General features: G+C 43.8%; 1 protein-coding gene across 5 annotated transcripts in view; it reads left to right on the top strand.

The window, feature by feature from the left end:
* STON2 (stonin 2) overlaps positions 1-20,831 on the top strand; it is a 190,935-nt gene that overhangs the window by 63,599 nt on the left and 106,505 nt on the right. For all 5 annotated transcript variants that reach the window (XM_008271961.4, XM_051826192.3, XM_051826188.3 and 2 more), the window contains exon 4: positions 17,304-17,495. In XM_008271961.4, coding sequence (XP_008270183.2) covers positions 17,304-17,495 — 192 coding nt within the window. The remainder of the gene's footprint in view (positions 1-17,303; positions 17,496-20,831) is intronic.

The following is a 20,831-nucleotide window of genomic DNA, read 5'->3' as shown; positions in this document are numbered from 1 at the left end:
ACCCGCGTGGGAGCTTCCAATCGGCACAGTTCTGGCTGTTGCGGCTAACTGGGGAGTGAACCATCGGATGGAAGACCTCTCTTTCTCTCTCTGCCTCTCCTCTCTCTGTATAACTCTGACTTTCAAGTAAATAAATAAATCTTTAGGAAAAAAAACCACACAAAATCTTTGCAGCGAAATGCCTCACTATGATAGAGTGCATGTAGGATTTCTTGTAATATTGCTGCCTGCTCTAATTGTTCAGTAATACTCAGTTTTTATGGTGTAGTAAACTGAATAATGGCTCCCAAAGGCATCAGTTCCTAGTCACTGAAGCCTGTATTGCCTTATTTGGAAAAATAATCTTTGTATGTGTGATGAAGTTCGGGATTGTGAGATGAGGGATAATTCTTGATTATCTATGCAGGCCTTGAGTGTCATTGTCAAAGGGGAACGGAGGGAGATTTTGCCCACACAGAGGACATGGCAGTGTCCAGATGGGACAGAAAGAGATTTGAAGATGCCGACTTTGAATGCTCTAGTGATGCAGCCACAACTGGAAAACACAGGCAGCCACCAGAGGCTGGAAGAGACAAGGACCAGATTGTGTCCTAGAGCCTCTGGCGAGAGGGTGGTCCTCTGACATCTTGATTTTAGCAGTGATTCTGATTGCTTACGTCTGGCCCCCAGAACAGGGAGAGAATAAATCACCATTGTTTTCTACAACCAAGTTTGTGGTGATTTGTTACAGCATCCACAAGAAACCAATACACTAATCTCTAAAATCTTAAAATGGAACCATTTGCCTGCGGCTAAGAATGAGTCAGTTTGGGCTAGGAGGCCAGCAGTGATACATTGGAGACTATTTGTTAAGCAGCTATATGCTAGCCCTATGCTTCATCTCCTGACCTTATAAGTACTTTATAATTTATTCATTGAGTCACCCAGTATTTACTAAGGTCTTTTTTTTGTGGTTCTGCTTGATGTAGATATTCAAAGACATAACTTAGTGCTCAGAATTTACCACAAATCCATTGAACTGCTTCTGGGGCCCTTGAGTAACAAACCATAGCCAACTTGTGCTCCTGTGATTTCCCTATCTGCCTCCAGCTGATTGTCTTCCAGCTACAGCGTGTCTTTTTTTCATGTATTTCATCTTATGGTAGCTGAGAATTCGGAGCTGATTTTAAGGAAGCAAATGAAGAAGTGGATGTCAGGAGAATTGCTTGTCTGTGAGGTTCATTTTAGAGCCAGGTGCATCTATTCTTACTTCCTGTGAAGAATTAAAGTCAGAATTTAAGGTATTTCGTTCTTAGTGATCATTTACCTCTGAGACTTGCCAGAGCTCTTACTCTGTTTTGCCAAAGATCAGTGGTACTCACATGGAAAAACCCTCATGTCTAGGTGGCCAATTTATATAAAAAGAGCAAGTATCTGGTTTTTAATTTAAAAAAAATTTTTTTATTTGACAGATAGAGTTAGATAGTGAGGGAGAGAGACTGAGAGAAAGGTCTTCCTGCCGTTGGTTCACCCCCCTGCCCCCAATGGCCGCTACGGCCAGAGCTACGCTGATCTGAAGCCAGGAGCCAGGTGCTTCTCCTGGTCTCCCATGCGGGTGCAGGGGTCCAAGGACCTGGGCCATCCTCCACTGCCTTCCCGGGCCACAGCAGAGAGCTGGACTGGAAGAGGAGCAACCAGGACAGAATCCGGCTCCCCGACCGGTACTAGAACCCGGCGCCCATATGGGATGCTGGTGCCGCAGGCGGAGGATTAACCAAGTGAGCCACGGCGCCGGCACCAATAGTTTTTAATCTAATATAATAACATACAAATTGTCCATCAGTTTCTCATTTATCTACTCGTTGCTTTTTTTGGTCAACTTTCTGTTGCTTTAACTAAAGTTTGTGAGAGGAGAAACAGTTTATCTTGGCATTCAGTTTTGGAGGTTAATAACCCAAGATCAGTGCCTCATTGATTTAGGTGTCTGATAAGGCAGGAGAGTGGTGGATGGACGATCACGTGGTGAGACAGGAAACAGAGACAAAGGCACCATGCTTGGTTTATGTATCCAACATTCTCTGGAGCACTGTCTTTCCAGGGCAAGCTCTCAATGACTTAAAGATCTCCTGCTAGACCCACTTCTATATTCCATCTTTAGATCCACTCCCTACCTTTAATACACCAACTGTTAACATAAGAACTTTGGGGTTTAAAAGTTTATGTGAGTTTGGGGAGCTAAAAACCTGTGCAAACTAAAACATCTATTCTAAATAGTGCTTTTCTTAGTTTATTAATTTCCATCAGTCAGATCCTAGATCTATTTTTTTTTAAAGATCTATCTATTTAAAAGTCAGAGTTACACAGAGAGAGAAGGAGAGGCAGAGAGAGAGAGGTCTTCCATACACTGGGTCCCTCACCAATTGGCCGCAATGGCTGCAGCTGTACCAATCCGAAGTCAGGAGCCAGTAGCCTCTGCTGGGTCTCCCACACAGGTGCAGTCCTTGGGCCATCTTCCACTGCTTTCCCAGGCCAAAGCAGAGAGCTGGATTGGAAGTGGAGCATCTGGGGCTCAACCAGCGCCCACATAGGATGCCAGCACGATAGACTGTGGCTTCACCCGCTATGTCACAGCACTGGCCCACCAGATCTATTTTTGCTATTGCTCCACCCATGTATATCAAGCAAACACTTTTAATATGGATAACACATGAATGAAGTGGAACTGGGGCAAGAGAGATGTTTGATGTGCTGTATTTAAACGTGCAAACATTTGGAATCTCCCACGAAGTGTGGTATACCTAAGTATGTCTCCGTGCTTGCAGGTTGCTAAGTTCAGCCTAAAGAATGGAGCCCTGGAAACTTAGTTTTTGGCTTAACCCACCTTTGCTATCATAACATTATCACTAGAACCAACAGACTCTTTCCTGTGATCTATAGTTGCAGTATTTAGTTTCTTCCCATTTTATTCCTTATGTCCTGTTTGCTTCTATTAAATACCCTGAACAAATGTCTTTCTGAGTTAGGAAAAGGGACAATGTCCTGTGCAACCTCTCTGGATACCCTTTGGTGAGCAGGTCATGATCTTGTCCTAAGGAAAATCAGGGAGGGAATGAGGCAGAGCAGACATGAACCTCATGATTGCTGCTCCTGGTCTTGATTTCCGGAACGCAGAATGGAGCCTCACTTAGCCAGCCATTCCAAACCTGAAGGTCCTGGCTTACAAAGAGAAGTTAGGAATACACACACAAGCGGCACTCCGAGGGAGACATGATTTCTAGGTTACTCATTTCCCATTCTTCAGTTCTCTTTCCTCTACTCTTTGAAGTTTTTCTGGAGAATAAAGCACAAAAAAAGAAAACAGCCTATCTTTTAAGCTGTGCCACCTAAGAATAAAGCCGTGGGAGCCTTGGATTTCAGCCTGGAATGGGGATGCACTATTTGCCCTAATTAAAATGCAAGGAGGCCTTAGGCACAGTGGAGTTGGGGACAAAGAGAATGTAATTAGTGGCAAATCTCTTATTTTTATGGCATTTAAATAGCCAGAAGCTGCAGTGGGAAGCCTAGAGAAACCAAGGAGTTGTTAGTCCCCACACTGGTGACCTGGTTACTTGTTTTACTATATGCTAAGCATCCCAAGGGTGACTGGATAGCCAGGAGCAATAGCTGGTCAGGAAAACCACTCCAGAAATGCTTACATCCATCAAGATGATACTTTTCCTTTGGTCTCCAACTAGGATGAGATTGGAACTGAAGGAAGGAAGGAAAGAAAGCACTTACTAATATTTAAAAAAAAAGAAAAATGTGATTAAATAAAATAAGAGGGACAGAAGACTTTTTAGAGCCACATACATAGAACGGAGAGCTAGTGTCAAATATTTGGATCTGGGGATACTGGGAATAAAGATAATTCCCCTTGAACCTTTTGTGGAATGTATTTCCTCCATCTGAAATTTGGTAGATGCCAAATGTAGACTTTTATCTCTTTGATTTAATAAAGCCACTTTGAGTCAGGCCATCTTGGTATCTCTTCCCTTCAGAAAGATTAGTGTTGAGTGGTAAGTGTTTGGCATGATGGCTTTATTATTTTTTTTAACTTTTATTTAATAAATATAAATTTCCAAAGTACAACTTTTGGATTATAGTGGCTTTCCCTCCATAACCTCCCTCCCATCCACAACCATCCCATCTCCCACTCTCACATCCCATTCTTTATCTTTTTTTTAAAATATTTTTTATTTTTATTTATTTATTTTTGACAGGCAGAGGTGGACAGTGAGAGAGAGAGAGACAGAGAGAAAGGTCTTCCTTTGCCATTGGTTCACCCTCCAATGGCCGCTGCGGCCGGCACGCTGCGGCCGGCACGCTGCGGCCGGCTCACCGCGCTGATCTGAAGGCAGGAGCCAGGTGCTTCTCCTGGTCTCCCATATGAGTGCAGGGCCCAAGCGCTTGGGCCATCCTCCACTGCACTCCTGGACCACAGCAGAGAGCTGGCCTGGAAGAGGGGTAACCGGGACAGAATCCGGCACCCCGACCGGGACTAGAACCCGGGGTGCCGGCGCTGCAAGGCAGAGGATTAGCCTATTGAGCCCCAGCGATGGCCTTTTTAAAATTTTTTTTATTTTTATTTATTTATTTTTTCCATTCTTTATCAAGAGTAATTTTCAATTCTTTATATACAGAAGATCAACTTAGTATATACTAAGATTTCAACAGTCTGCACCCACACAGGGCATGATGGCTTTATATAGAGTGCCTGGTTCAAGTCCAAGCTACTTTGCTTCTGATCTAGCTTCATGTTAATGTGATCCTGGGGGCAGCAGGTTATGTCTCAAATATTTGGGTCCCTGCTACTGATGTAGGAGACCTGGATAGAGTTCTTGGCTCCTGGCTTTGACCTGGCCTACCTCTGACTGTTGAGAGAGTAAACCAGCAGATGAAAGTTCTCTCTGTCTACTTCTCTGTCTCTGTTTCTCTACCTTTCAAGTAAATCAAAAATAATTTTAAGAACTTTTTAAAAAAAAATACTTTTTTGGGGACCTTAAATATCAAATACTTAAACCTAATAGTGAAATTAACCATGAGAACACTGTTCACATCTCTAATTTGAAGATGTAAACATCTAAAGTTATACAGTGGAAAATATCAGGTAATTTAATTGGATATTTATTTGCTGAACCTTGAACTAGGTGCTTAGATATCTTGCTAAGCCATGAGCAGAGCTAATATGTGAAAAGGCAATCTTCTAGTGAGTCTATTCATGTCAAAATTGATACTTCATATTATTCACTAAAGAAATATTTTTTAAAGGTAGGCATTTTGTGCAGTGAGTAAGATGCTATGTGGGGATGCCTGCATCTCATTTATCAGCATGCCTTGGTTTGGGATTCCCAGCTCTGCTCAAATTTCAGCTTCCTGTTAATGAAGATCCTGGGGGAATAGATGATGGCTCAAGTACTTGGATTCCTGCCACCCATGTGAGAGACTCAGATGTGAGATCCTGGCTCCCAGGTTCAGCTTGGCCTTGCCATGGCTTTTGCAGTCATTTGAGAAGTGAACCAGTAGATGGAGATCTCTTTCTGTCTCTGTCTCTCTTTTTGTCTTACACTCTTTCAAATAAAATTAATAAGAATTTTGAAAACAAAATTTTGAAAAAGAACCTAAATCCAGCTGGTGTTTTATTCACATTGCATGCTTTAGCAATACTTCTCCTAACTTTGCCTAGCTGCAAAAGTTTGACTAACTTACATGAGAAGTCTTCAGAAAGCACATGAAAAATATGTATTATGAAAATACTATGCATGAATTTCAAAAAAATTTTTGCACCAAAATAAATTTATCTGAATTCCATTTTCCATGAATTTCTTGAAGTACACTAGTGTAAGGCCTGCTCTGACTTTAAAATTCCACCATGCATCAGGAAGAATGTAGCAGTCAGTTTACCTCTCCCTCAAAAATCTTTATAAGGGTTGTTTGGGAGCAAAGATCGATTATCCAGTATGTGCATTTTACAAGTATGTGTGTGTGTGTGTGTGTGTGTGTTGTGTGTGTTTGCACTAAGAATAGATTTGCAAATGCCTACAAACAAACAGGCTGAAAGAGCAAAGTTCATTCCCCAAATTTAAAAAAATAAGAGACTATTATCAGCATGAGGCTTCATATTCACTCGTCATGTTATATGCACTGACCTTCCTTAGTGGACACGGGAATTGTTCCGCAAGGCCAGGGCTGAATTGGACCCATTATGCAGATACTGCAGGATATGCATAATTACAAACATTAAAAAAAAACCTTTAATTTCCGGAACATGTGTCCCAAAGCCCAAGCAAAACACTAGTATTCTCTTGTGCTTCAAATGTCTTCCCTAAAAGCTTGGGGTAAGGCCTTCCCATTGTGTCTGGGGAAGCTAATTATCTGGACCAGAGAAAGAGTCACTTGTTTGGTGAGGATCAGAGATGACGTTCACCAAGTGAAAGGGAGGCAGGGGTGACAGCTGAGAGAGTTCATCCAGGAGACCAGCCCAGGGTTCATTTCTATTCTGTTGCTCATTCTGGCTCCTGGGGGTGGGTGGGGGTAGAATAAGATCCCAATAGTTTGGTCCATGTGTAGACAAAGCCCACTGCATGCATATGCATTTCCCTTCTCAACAGAGAAGCTCTTATTTTCTTTTAATACCTTGAATTGTTCTCTGCATCTAATTGTACCCAATGACCTTTCTTGAGTCCATCTCAGATGTAGATGTACCCAGGAATGAAGTTCATTCTTTAAACATTTTTTATTCAGTTTTAAATTTATTTGAAAAAAAGAGAGAGAAGGAGATCTTCCATCTTCTGATTCACTTCCTACATGCCCACTACAGCTGGGGCTGGGCCAGGCCAAAACCATGAGCCTGGAAACTCTGTCCGGGTCTCCCTTATGAGTAGCAGTGACTCGATACTTGGGCCATCACCTGCTGCCTCCCAGGTACACATTACTGTGAAGCTGTAATCAGAAGCAATGGCAGGACTTGAACCCAGGCACTCTGATATGGGATGTGGTCACCAAACACCTGCCCCCAGGAGTGACTGTCAGCGTAGTCCTCCTTCCTCAGGGCTGTGTGCCTCTGCTCTGCTCTAAGCCTCACCTCTTCTGCTACTTCAGACAGATTTGTTGCTGACATTGCTGTCCCCTCTCCCCTGAGGCTCTTCCTCTGTGCTGAGAACTCTACTCCAGGGTTGCCTCTTCAAAAAGGCCCAGAACACTTGGTGCCTTCCCTCAGGCTTCTCTTAGCTTTCACTTTCTTCACAGTCCAGGTCTCTACCTGAAATTATGTTATGATGTATTAGATTACTAGAGAGAAAGGAATTTGCTTCTCTCATTTATTCTCTGCAGGCATTTGAGGAGTGAAACAGCAGACGGAAGATTCTCTCTTAGTCTTTTTCCCATCTCTTTCTTTCAAATAAAAGTAAATTAACAGAAGTGTTTAAAAATAAGCAAAAGAAAGCAAAATAGACAAGAAAATTAGGCCAGCTTCTTACCTTTTTCTTTTTTCAAAGAAAAAAGGACTTACTTATTTTGAAAGTCATAGCTAAATAGAGAGGTGAGAGAGACAGACAGAGATCTTCCATCCACTGGTTCACTCCCCAGATGGATACAATGGCTAGGGCTGGGCTTGGCGGAAGCCAGGAGCCAGGAACTTCTTCCAGGTCTCCCACATGGGTGCAGGGGCCCATACATTTGGGCCATCTTTCCTGCTTTCCCCAGGCCATTAGTGGGGAACTGGATCAAAAGTGGAGCGGCCAGAACATGGGATGCTGGTGTCAGAGATGGCAGTTTTATCCAATACACCACAGCACAGGCTCCTACCTTCTTCTTGTCAGCCGACAATTGTCAGAAGCTTAGAATTTCTCATTATTACATACTCAGTACGATACACACTGGTATATACTTACATCCATATATGTATACATGCCATATGCATAGCTACAGACACATGTACATAACATGTAAACCTATACATGCACGAGTATCACATTCACACATAACATATACCCTTACACACATATACATGTATATACAAACAGTTTTTTTTCTGGAAACTTCTAAGAAGCACACTTAAGATTGTCCACTATGTGTTTTTTGTGCTTAAAGGTAGTTCTCAAAGATGAATTCTCCCAGTTTATCTCAAAGCGTCCTTAAAATGTTTTATCAGAATTTTCCTTCCAGAGCGTTGCTAGCTCCTCGGTGAGGCATTGTGAAACACAAAGTAAACTGCCCAAGCACGCATCAATTAACTAGAGCATTCATGCAGAAAACATTTCGGTGCTGGGAATACAATAATGAGAAACCTGGACACCATCCCTGCTTTCCCCAAGTTGAGGTTACCTAACAGTTGGGCAATCTGTCACTAACGGAACCTTCTGGGAGCCAACAAGAGCTTTTCTGAACCAGTGCTGGGGACAGCTGCTTTGCGTCGCCAACTGTGAAACAGCAGGGAGCCACAAGCAAAGAATGGAATTAGATCTATTCTGTATTCATAGATGGCATATTTACAGCCGTGAAACAATCATATAGTCACAGTGGTTGGACATTAAGTTATAAATAAAGGATATGGCACCAAAATATTTACAGAAGGATACTTTTAAAAAGTTTATGGGAAAATAGAATTAAAAGGTAAGTTGAGGGGCCAGTGTTGGAGCTTAGAAGGTTAAGCTGCCACTTGCTGGCCTCCCGTACTGACTGCTCTGCTTTGATCCATCTCCCTACTGATACACCTGGGAAGGCAGCAGGGGATGGCCCAGGTGCTTGGACCCCTGCCACCCATGTGAGACACCAGGAGGAATTCCTGGTTTCTGGCTTTCGCATGGCCCCTCCCTGGCTGTTGTGGCTATTAAGGGAGTGAACCAGTGGACAGAAGATCTTCCTCCCTCCCACCCTCCATCCTTTGTCTATTGTTCCCTCTGTGTCACTCTGCCTTTCAAATAAATAAATCTTTTCTTGAGAAGAATTTTATTTTGGTGGGAAAAAGAGTTTTGAAATCCATGCATAGTTTTATTCATATTAAATGTTTTCCCATAAACTTTTTAAAGACTTTTCATATTTAACATCTTAATCTACCCAAGATCCCAGAGGAGGAAAAGAAAAAAAAATTCTGTATTAACTATTTTAATAGTATTACTGATCTTCAAAGAGTATATGGAAAATACATTATGGAAAAACTATGCATGGCTTTCAGAATTTCTTTTGTACCTACCAAAATGAATTTATCTTTCAATTTCATTTTCCATAAACTTTTCGTAGTATCCTTGTATTAACTGACAACTTATAGATTTATTATTCATTTAGTCAGTGTTGCTGTGAGTCCCACCATATACTAGTCACTGTTCGGGGCACCATAGATACAGCCAAATATTCTTCATGTGGGACACACACTCTGCTGGGGCTGCCATGCCAGAACCACAGTGAAGCGGATCCAGAGTAAGTTTGTGATGTCACGTGGCAAGTAGGAAGGAGAGGGACATGAGGCAGAAGAGGGGAATGTGATGAGGAGGGTGTGAAACTTTACAGGAGGCAAGGGAGCGACTTTCCGAGAGGTAAACGTGAAGGAAGACCGAAGGGAAGGGAGGGGATGAGCCTTGCAAAAACCGGGGCAAGGCCTTGCATGCAGGAACAGCAGGTGGAAAGCCCCTAGCAGGGACAGTGTTCATGGTGTGTGATGGGGGCAGAGTGGATGCAGGGAGGGAGAGTTGAGGCCTCAAGGCCACAGGCTCTCTCACATGTGGGTGCTTGAGGAGCAGATGAGGGTTTTGACTTTTTTTTTTTGAGATTTATTTATTTGAGAGGTAGAGTTACAGAGAGAGAGAAGGATACACAAACACACATACACACACAGAGAGAGAGAGAGAGAGAGAAAAAGAGAGAGAGAGAAAGAGAGAGAGATCTCCCTTCTGCTGGTTCACTCCCCAAATGGCTTCAGTGAATGCGGCTGGACCAGGCCAAAACCAGGAGCCAGGAGCTTCTGCGGGGTTCCTACATGGTTGCAGGGGCCCAAGGACTTGGGCCATCTTCATCTGCTTTTCCAGGCACAGTAGGAAACTGGATAGGGAGTGGAACAGCAAGAACTCAAACTGGTGCCCATATGTGATGTTGGCCCCACAGGCTGCAGCCTTAACCTGCTGAGCCACAGCACTCGCCCCAAAGATTTTGGCTTTTAATATGGGTGAAAGAGAAGCCATCAGAGTTTTGGAACAGAAGGTTTTAACAGATTAACACTAAAACCATGTGACTGCTATAGGGTAGCAGTATGGTTGAAAATAGACTAAGAGGAGGAGGAGGAGAAATGTAGACACAGTGAGACCAGGAAAACAGTTGAGAAGAGGAGAAGGTGGCTTGGGCCAGCTGGGGGCTTGGCGATGATGGGAAGCAATTGTTTGGACTAACAGAACTTGCGAAGAACCAAGTGTGAGAGGAGTCAAGAATGGCATGGTGGTTTCATTCTGAGCAAGCTGAAAGGACAGAGGCGCTGGTTTGGAGGGAATGACAGGAACTTGGCTTTGGACACACAGAGATGTGATGGAGACTGCAAGTGCATTTGGACATAAGGATGTGTCTTTAAATAAAAATCGCGTCCAGTTAACCCATACTGAATACTTCTTTGTGTTAAGCACGTTGGTACTGCTTTGTCAGTGCTAACCTGGTCCCCTTCTGAGGGTTGTGTTCTTTTTAGCCCCATTTTGTAGGTGAGAAAGTGGAGGAGCAGCAGGTTAAATAACTTGCCCAGGCTGTGCAGCTGGCTCCTGCTGTGAAGCAGGCAGTGTGGGTGCAGGAACCTTGCTCCTTTCCTCACAGGAAAGGAGGAGAGGCAGATTTCAATCTCCTTTCACTCTGTTCCCCGTGGATGTTTGTGGCTCTGCAGCACAGCGCTGGCGTCATCTTGCTTCTATCTGGCCTGGCATCAAAGGAGAAGAACCTGCTCCAGGCTCAGCACTGTCCTCTCTGTTCAGCTAAGCTTGTGGCCTGAGGACATTCAACCAAGAACCTAAATCAAATAACTCATGTGAGATCTCTAAGCTGATAAATAAATAAAGTATATTAGAACGAATGAGAGTAGTTTGTGAGCTGCTGGGACTTCTGGGACTTTGCCTCTCTCCACTGCATTTTCCTTGGTTTCTCCTTCAAGTGACACATTGTGAATGTAAAGAGCCAGTGTGAAAATACAAATAATTATAATAGCTTCCTTTCTGAGCCATCAGAGTCTTTTCTGATGTGTGGTTTTAATAAGTTTTATTAGCTACGGAATAAATGCAAAGGAACATCTTAAAACGCATATTAAATTATAAAGAACAGTGCTCAGCTAGTTTTATGAATGCATATTGTTGTCAGCTAACAGCTCTCCATGTTTCCCTACTGATCCCATCTTCCTCCTTCATTCCCTCCTTTCCCTCAGTCCTCTATCACCACCTTCCTGAGTTTTGTGATAATAACTGCATTACTTTCGCTGACAGCTTTCCTACCCCACACATGCATCAAGAATGGTGTAATTTAATTTAGCCAGGTTTTGAACCTTATATGAATGAAATACTAACTCATTTATTTTGTGACTTGCTCCTTTAACACAACCTTATTTGTGAGATTTGTCCATGTTAGTACCTGTAGCTAGGGTTCGTTTAGGTTTTATTGTTGTTTAGTTCATTTTTTTAACTTATTTTCATTTAGTTTTTATTCATTTGGTAAAAGGTGAAGGATTTATATGAGCTGAAGGGAAACCAGAGTATTAGTTTTTATTCATTTGGTTACTGAGGGACATTGGGTTGTTTTTCCTTATCAGCAGTTAAGAACCTGCTTCTGTGATCATTATTTTCGTTTTTCTAAAAGCATTATTAATTTAGGTCCTGGTGAACATGTGCAGATGGTTCTCTTGTATAAAAATATGAGGGGTCAGGTGGGCATTTAGGCTAGTAGTGAAGACACCTGGATTCCCAGCTCTGGCCCCTGACTCCATCTTCCTTGGGAAGCAGCAGCAATGACACAAGTAATTGGGTTCATGCCACTCATAAGGGAGACCTGGATTGAGTTCCCAGCTCTTACTTTGGCCAGGGGCACAGCTGCAGCCATTTCAGGCATTTGGAAAGTGAAACCAGCAGAAGGGATTGCCCTCACCCCCCAACACGCACACACACACAGACACACACACACAAACACACACATACACACAGCTATTTAAAAAGAAACAAGCAGGAGAGAAATTGCTGAGCTCTGTAATATTTTCATCTTCAACTCAATCGGATAACGTCAACTTGTTTGTTCCTATTCGAAGTATTATTTGCTGGTTTTCAAAAATACAATTCTCTTTTATATGTTGATTTTTAAGTCACAATCGTTTTGCTGATTATTAATTTGATAAAGTGTCAGTAGTATATTTTGGTTATTTGAAATACATGAAATGTCATCTGCAAATAGGCAGAGACACACAGAGAAAGAGATGGATAAATATCCCCTCTGCTGGAACACTCCCCAAATGCAAGCACTGACCAGGACTGAGCCAGGGCTGAAGCTGGGAGTTGAGAGCTCAATCCAGGTCTTTATGTGGGTGGCAAGAATCAATCTTGAGCTATCACCGCTGCCTCCCAGTGTCTGCCTTAGCAGGAAGCTGAAATCAGGAGCTAGAGCCAGGAATTGAACCTAGGCACTCTGATGTGAGAGACATGGGCATCTTAACCACTAGGCTAAATGCCTGCTGCTTATTTTTTCACTTTGTCTTATTGTATAGACTTTGGCCATAATTGTGATGTTGCATAGAAATGGGGATCATGAACATCCTAGTCTTGGCCTGAATCTTCAAAGGAAAGGTTTTCAACATCACACGTTGTCTGCTGTGGGGTGTGGGGTTGTCTCTGTTAGGTTAGGTGGTCTCTTCTGTTTCTGCTCCCAAGCAGTAGCTTAATCATTACACCACAGCTGACCCTTTTTAAAGATTATTTTTTTAAAAAGGCAAGAAAGAGAGACAGAACTTCCCCATCCACTGGCTCACTCCCCAAATACCCACAATGGTCTTTTCTGGGCTGGATCTCTCATGTGGGTGGCAGGAGCCCAATCAATTGAGGCATCACTTGCAACTTCCCAGGGTGTACATTTGCAGGAAGCTAGAATTGGGAGTGGAGCTGGTATTCAAACCAAGGCACTCCAGTATGGAATGTGTCATCTTAACTATGCCAAACTCCTGCTCCAGTTAAACTCAACTAGTCACAATTCATTTCTCCTCCTCATGAATCATTACATTTTCTGATAATAATTTGTTCAGGACTCTCTTGTCTTTCTCCATGGTTGAGATTAGTCTGTAATTCTTATAGACAGTATAAATTGAATATATTTTGTCAGGTTGAGGTATCAGGAAATGCTAACCTCATAAAGTGACTTGGTGAGTGGATCTTCTTTTTCTGTACTCTGGAATAGTTAGTAGAAGATTGAAATATATATTTTTTCCACTAAAGTATAACACTTTCCAGTAAAACCACCTGGCCTGGGTGTTGAAGTGGATTCGTTCCTGAGAGGAGGAGCATGGTAGGGGCAAGAGGCACAGAGTCACCACACAGATCCTGGGAGTCGGGTGAAAGCGGGCCAGAGGCGAGCAGCCCGCAGACTCGTTTATTTCAGTTGGTACAACAGCTTATATAGCCAAGGCAGTCAATCCAGTGAAGGGGCAGTCTATGCCCTAACCAATAATAGCCTGTTGCCAGGCAGGCAGGCTCTGAAGCCATCCAATCACAGCCTGTTGGCAGGCAGGCTCCATTGCCAGGTGGGTTTCAAAGCCATTCCTGAGTAACTGACGCTCGCTTGTGGTGGAATGAGAAGGCCATGCCAAGATGGCTACTGGCAAGCAAGCGTCAGTTACTCAGGAATGGCTTTGAAACCCACCTGGCAACAGGCTGTGATTGGATGGCTTTGGAAACCACATGGCAAATGGAGCCTGCCTGGCAGCAGGCTGTGATTGGATGGCTTCAGAGCCTGCCTGGCAACAGGCTGTTATTGGTTAGGGCATAGACCACCCCTTCACTGGATTGACTGTCTTGGCTATATAAGCAGCTGTACCAACTGAAATAAATGAGTCTGCGGCTGCTCGCTTCTGGCCTGCTTTCACCCAGCTCCCGGGGTTTGTGTGGTGACTCCGTGCTTCTTGCCCCCACCACGCTCCTCCTCTCAGGAATGAATCCACAGCAACACCTGGGCAGACACTTGATACAGTGGTTAAGATGCCAGTTGGGGTACCCATATCCTGTATACCATATTGAAAGGCCTGAGTTTGAGCCCTGGCTCCAGCTCCTGATTTCAGCTTCGTGCCAGTGTAGACCATGGAAGATAACAGGCAATCTTAAGTAGTTGGTTCCCTGCCAGCCACGTGGGGAGGCAAAGATTGAGTTTCTAGGTCCTGGCTTTGACCTGACCTAGCCCCAGTAGTTGAAGGCACTTGGGAGTGAACCAGAGAATGAGAGATATCTGTGCCTTTCAAATAAATAAATTCAGGGCCCAGTACTGTGGTGTGGCAGGTTAAGCCACCACTTGACAACAGCATATCTTATCAGAACACCAGTTCCAGTCTCAGCTGCTCCACTTTTGATCTAGCTTCTTGCTAATATGCCTGGGAAGGCAGCAGAAGATGGTCCAAGTACTTGGCCCTCTGACTCTTGTATGGGAGGCCGGAGGGAGTTCTGGTTCCTGGTTTCAGCCTGGCTCAGACCTGTCTGTTAGCCATTTGGGGAGTGAACCAGCAGATAGAAGATTCCTCCCTTTCCTCCTTCCTTTACTTCCTCCTCTCCCTCTCCCTGTTGCTCTGCCTTTCAAATAAGGAAGCTGTTAAAAAGTTTACAAAGAATAGAAAGTTTTAAAACCAACTGGTTTTATGTTTCCCTTATAGGAATATTGTAAGTACTGATTCACTTTGTTTCATAATCATTGAACAAGTCAGAGATTCAAAAGTTACATTTTTCTAAGATTTCTACAATTTTACCTATGTTTTCAAATGTATTGGTGTAAGCACATTCATTATTTCCTTTCATTGCCTTCTTAACGTATTTTTAATAAGATTTTATTTATTTATTTGAAAGAGTTATACAGAGAAAGGAGAGAGAGCTAGAGAGAGACAGAGAGAGGTCTTCCATCTGCTGGTTCACTCCCCAATTGGCCAGAGCTGCGCTGATCTGAAGTAAGGATCCAGGAGCTTCTTCCAGGTCTCCCACATGGGTGCAGGGGCCCACGGACTTGGCCATCTTCTACTGCTATCTCAGGCCATAGCAGAGAGCTGGATTGGAAGAGGAGCAGCTGGGACTCAAACTGGCGTCCATATGGGATGCCAGCACTGCAGGCAGCGGTTTTAGCTGCTACACCACAGCTCCAGCCCCACCAGACTTTTTGATCTTGCACTCTTATCATTTTGTAAGTAAGCTGGCACCTCCCAAATATGTTTATTTGCCTGTGCACCGCCCCAAACCCAGCCATTCTAATGTGAGATGCAGACATCCCAAAACAGCGTCCTAATTGCTGTGCTAAATACCCACCTCTCTCAATAGTTTTTTTTTTTTACAATTCTATTGGTATTCTCAAGGAATTTTTTATTTGTGTTTTTTAAAATTCTCATAATTTAAGACTTTTTGTTGGTTTAAGAGGGAAATAGAGAAGAGAGGAGTAGATTGTGAGCATGAGAATGCACTCCTATCATTTGGTTCACTCCTCAAATGCCCACAGTGGCTCGGGCTGGGCCTAAGCCAGGAGCTGGAAACTCAGTCCAGGCAACAGGCTGTGATTGGATGGGTGGCAGGAGCCCTGTTGCTCGAGCCATCTATCCTAAAGCTCTCTCCTCCCAGTCTTTTTGGACTTTTAGGGGAGTGCCATTACATAAGTAAGGTTGATTATATCATTGGCCACTGGTGATCTAGTTAACCCGCAACTCTTCTCCTCAACTTGGAGGCTGGGGCTGGGGAGTCGAACTGACAGTTGCAGAGCCAAGCGCATGGCTAGTTCCCCTGGCAACCAGCCCCTCCTCTTGTAGGTTTCTAGGCCTGGGGACTTACCAAAAATTGCCTCATTAACACTAGCTCAGATGTGTTTGAAAGGGTATGTTGTAAATAAGAGACTATCTTTCACCTTTACAGCTCTAAAGCTGTTCAGAGCTACTTTGGGAACCAAGGACTAAAGGCCAAATACTTTAATAAAAGATTCTCTTATTGCTTTAGTCACTTAGGAAATAGCAAGATTGCTGGAGCTGGAAGCCAAGAATTATAGACAAAAACCCAAAATATATATAAATATCATATCACAGTATTGCATATATGTCATCAGCCCTAATGAGTCTCCATTTATATATTTAACAGTCTGTGGAATATCTAACTACAGTCAAAAGCAGAGCAAACAGAGGCATGTCATATGAATGTACTTATGTAGTCCCAGATCCACTCATCTCTTAACCCAGACTGGCTCCAGTTTTGCAATGTGAATTAGCAGTTTTTCTTGAATTATTAGTGTGCCACTAAAACTGGAGAGTATTCAAGGGGAAGGGTATAGTTTGGGTTTGAATGAAGCTGAGATCTAAATTTAGAAATAACATTAAATCTCCAAAGTAATTCTTAGTCCTTTTCTTTGATTGGAGGGCCCTGAGATCTTAGCTGTAATAATAGTTTTGATATTTACTATCCGTAGGATCTCAGCCAGTTGCCCTGTCTTTGTCATGAGTGATTCTTTCTGTATTTCTGTGACAGAACTTCAAAAAGTTCATGACAAAATGGATTTAAAAGATAAATTTGTTTTGGTGCAAAAAATTTTTGAAATCCAAGCATATCTTTTTCTTAATACATATTTCCTGTAACTTCCTGAATATTCCTTGTCTGGCTCTTGAGATTTCATAGAGGGGCCGGTGTTGTGGCGTAGTGGGTTAAGCCACCGCTTGCAGTGCCAGTATCCCTTATGGGCACTAGAATGAATCCCAGCTGCTCCACTTCTGATCCAGCTCCTGCTGGTGAGCCTGGGAAAGCAGTGGAAGATGGCCAAGTCCCTGTGCTCCTGCACTCATGTGGGAGACCCAGATGAAGCTCCTGGCTCCTGGCTTCAATCTGACCCGGCTCCAGCTGTTGCAGCCATTTAGGGGAATGAACCAGTGGATGGAAGATTCTCTCCCTCTCTGTCTCTGTCTCTCTTTATCTCTCTCTCTCTCTCTCTCTCTGCAGCACTGCCTTTCAAATAAAATAAGTAAATCTTTAAAAAAGAGAGATTTCTTAGAATCTGAATGACATCAAGGAACTAAAGATAAATGAAATACAACTATTTATATTGTATGCTCTTGGATTTTGCTTTTTCTCCAGCCCTGACTATGCCTTGCTGGACGTGCCCTTCATTCGGCTCCCTGGGCAGATGTCCTCTGACCTCCGAGAGCAGCTGGACCACTCATTCAGAAGACACTAGCAGTCCTAGCTTTGGTCCTTCATATACAGACCTACAGCTCATCAGTGCTGAGGAGCAGACGAGCGGCAAGGCTTCTGGAGCTGACTCGACTGGTAAGATGGAGCTCCATGCCAGAGGGCTCTGCACATCCCTTCTGGTGTTCCCAGGTGCTCTGTAATGTCTTGATTCCTTGCAGCCTGCATTGCTTGCAGAATGAGTTCAGGTACAGTCATCTAGTCAGAAAGCTAGAATCCAGCATGGCTTGAAATTGCCATGGGAAAAACATGTAAACACATTGGCTGCTTAGTTGGCACATGAGTCATACTAAGAGGCCATTTAACAGTGCATCTTACAGTGTTATTTTCTGAAGGTTTGGGGCACGTACTGTTCCCTGTCAACTTATTTTCTCCTTGGGTTGCTGAGTTCTGTGTAATATGCACAAGGCTGATTCTCTCATCCTACCACCCACGCGTCTTCCCTCTTCAGCAGGGGGGAGGAATATTTAAACAGAGAAAAAAAGAAATGTTATATGGAATGGAATGAGAATGTGTCCAGACTCACACATCATTTTGTACTTAAATGATGGTTCTGCTCTGCCTTCAGTGATCTTTTTGCTGGTCTATAATGTCCCACGATCTCATTTATTAAACTTTACAATAATCATAGGAATGCTGGCTTTCTTTGCAGGTGAAATACGAGTCTGTCAACAGGTGCTGTGTTTTGGGTGTGGTTTGGGATAGTCGTGGATAAGATCCATGTTTTGGTTATTTGACCCAAGCGATGGTTTCCACTGAGTGTGATGGAGGCACTGCTGGGATCTCTGTGGAGGAAAGTATCCAGTGTGTCCACTGCATTTGTTTTACCTTTTCCAAACTGTTGTCGGGGAGTTTTGTCCCCAGATTGTTTTTCTAGTCGGGATAACATTTGCCCTCATGCTGTGTGCTGTGGGGTCCTGCAAATGTAAAGAGGGGTGGATCCCTCCTATATCCTAAAGGGTTTGGGCAGGATTGGTTGCTAGTTGATAATATTGCAGAGAATCCTGGTTCAGAGCCATCTCTCTTCACAAGCCACAGTTCTTTATGGCATTCTGTTTTCACAGGAAAAAATTGTGCCAACATAAAGTTATCTTTCATTCCATTTTTCATTTTTCTTTTTTAAAGATTTATTTATTTACTTGAAGGAGTTACATAGAGAGGGAAGGAGAGGCAGAGAGAGAGAGAGAGAGGTCTTCCATCCTCTGGTTCACTCTGCAGTTGGTTGCAACAGCTGGAGCTGTGCCCATCTGAAGCCAGGAGCCAGGAGCTTCTTCCGGGTCTCCCACGCGGGTGCAGGGGCCCAAGCACTTGGGCCATCTTCTGCTGCTTTCCCAGGCCACAGCAGAGAGCTGGATTGGAAGAGGAGCAGCCCAGTCTCAAACCAGTGCCCATATGGGATGCCAGCACTGCAGGCGGAGCTCTTCCCACTACGCCACAGTGCTAGCCCCTCATTCCATTTTTCCACACACATTTTGAAGTACCCTTGTGTACATCCCCGCAACTGTGTTTCTGCCATGGGGAGCATCTTGTGGATGGAAAGTCACATGCAGCAGCTAACGCCGTCAAGAAGGAGCCTGAGCTTGCCTCTCCACTTTGCCTCTCTTTGCCCTGTTCTTTCTAAGCCATTCTGGGGCACAGGCATACAATATATATATTCTGGTCTACAGAATTAGCCTGCTCAGATTCAGATCCTGGTACTGCCATTTACCAGCTATGCGATCTTTGGCAAGATCCTTACTATCCTTAGGACTCAGTTTCATCTTCTGGGAATAACAATAATACCTACCTGACCCAGTTGTCAGCTCCTAGTAGAGTAAGTGATCATCAAGGATGAAACTTACTCCCTTCCTGCGATAGGATTCCTGTGTCAGGATGGTACCAATTGGGCCCATCATTGAAGGGAAAGGTGAGATCTCTAGTCCCAGACTGTTATTCTGATGGCCTCTCTATTTTCTTATAGTTGAAAGTTGCTTTACTTCTTGGAGATTCAAATGACAAAAATAAGTCCTAGCTTGCACTAGGCATTCTTTACCTGTCTGAAAAGTCAGATTATTTTTAACATCTCCCTTTTCTAAAGTCATGCTAACAGAGTGGCAGTTTGCATCAAGTAAACCTCCTCCCAGGTCATTCTGGTCAGGGTCCCAGCAGGAGGCAGATGGGGCCTTGAAAAGTGTTGACCTGCAGAGAATTTAATGAAGGGGCTGCTTTGTAGAGGCAGTGAGAGTTGGAGTCACAGGATAGTGGTTGCCCAGAAGATGCTACAGACATAAAAGGACAGGGGCACAGTAGAGATTTAATGAAGTATGGAGATGGCAGGGCGTAAATACCCAGGTCTTGTGCTGGTGTTTCCCACTTGGCAGATGCAAGCCGGAAGCCGCAGGGCACAAGGCCCTAAAGAGGCACTCTCTATATAGAGTTCAGCCACCAGGGCACAGAGCCAGTAGAGAATGAATTTGGGGCAGAAGGTAGGACAGAGCAAACAGAGGAGAGCCAACACACCTTGGTCTCCACCAGGAACTAAGTGGCCCCAACCAGGCCAGGGTTTCTGTAGGGACTCAAAGGCAAACTCAGTACTAGATAATGGCATGTGATGTTCTTCTTTCCTTCAGCAGTTTCCATGGCTGCAGGGAGGTGAGGGATTGCTTTTGGTAACCACCCTGTTTTACAGTAGTGATAATCACGGCCAGCACGTACTGAATGTGTGCTGTGTGTGTGTGCCAGTACGTGTCACGTGCTGTCTTTGGCCTTTTACAACACACTCATGGGGCAGGTGTCGTTCTACCCATTGTCTAGTTGACGCTTCGTCTGAAGAAGCTGGAGAGACTTGTTTAAAAGGAAACACTAAGAAATGGATGACCTGGATTTTAATCAACATTCCAAAGATTTTTGCATCTATTTCCCAAACCTAGCAGTACCTGAGTCCCTATGATTATCAATTTGCTGTGACTTTCGGACCTTCTGTACAGTTACAGATAGAGGATAAATACAAACGTATAACCAGATGTTGCTCTGCAGTTTATTTTTAGTTGTCAGTAGGATGAGGGCATTTAAAATAAGATGTGTAGCAGGCAGAGCCTGAGGATAAAGTTCATGTGTCCTTTTTTTAAAGATTTTATTTATTGATTTTTAAGACATAAAGTTACAGACAGTGAGAGGGAGAGACAGAGAAAGGTCTTCCACCCACTGGTTCACTCCCCAAATGGCCACAACAGCTGGAGGTGGGCGGATCCAAAGCCAGGAGCCAGTGGCTTCTTCTATGTCTCCCATGCGGGTGCAGGAGCTTAAGTGCTTGGGCCATCTTCTAAAGCTTTCCTAAGCCATAGCAGAAAGCTGGATTGGAAGAGGAGCAGCCGGGACTAGAATCAGCACCCATATGGGGTGCCAGTGCCTGCAGGCGGAGGATTAACCTACTTT

This window comes from Oryctolagus cuniculus, chromosome 20 (assembly GCF_051225735.1).
Source record: "Oryctolagus cuniculus isolate XC-2025 breed Fujian yellow rabbit chromosome 20, ASM5122573v1, whole genome shotgun sequence".
In the NCBI taxonomy this organism is placed as follows: domain Eukaryota; kingdom Metazoa; phylum Chordata; class Mammalia; order Lagomorpha; family Leporidae; genus Oryctolagus; species Oryctolagus cuniculus.
The sequence above is the reverse complement of the archived record's forward strand: the minus strand, read 5'-3'. Positions and strand labels throughout refer to the sequence as shown.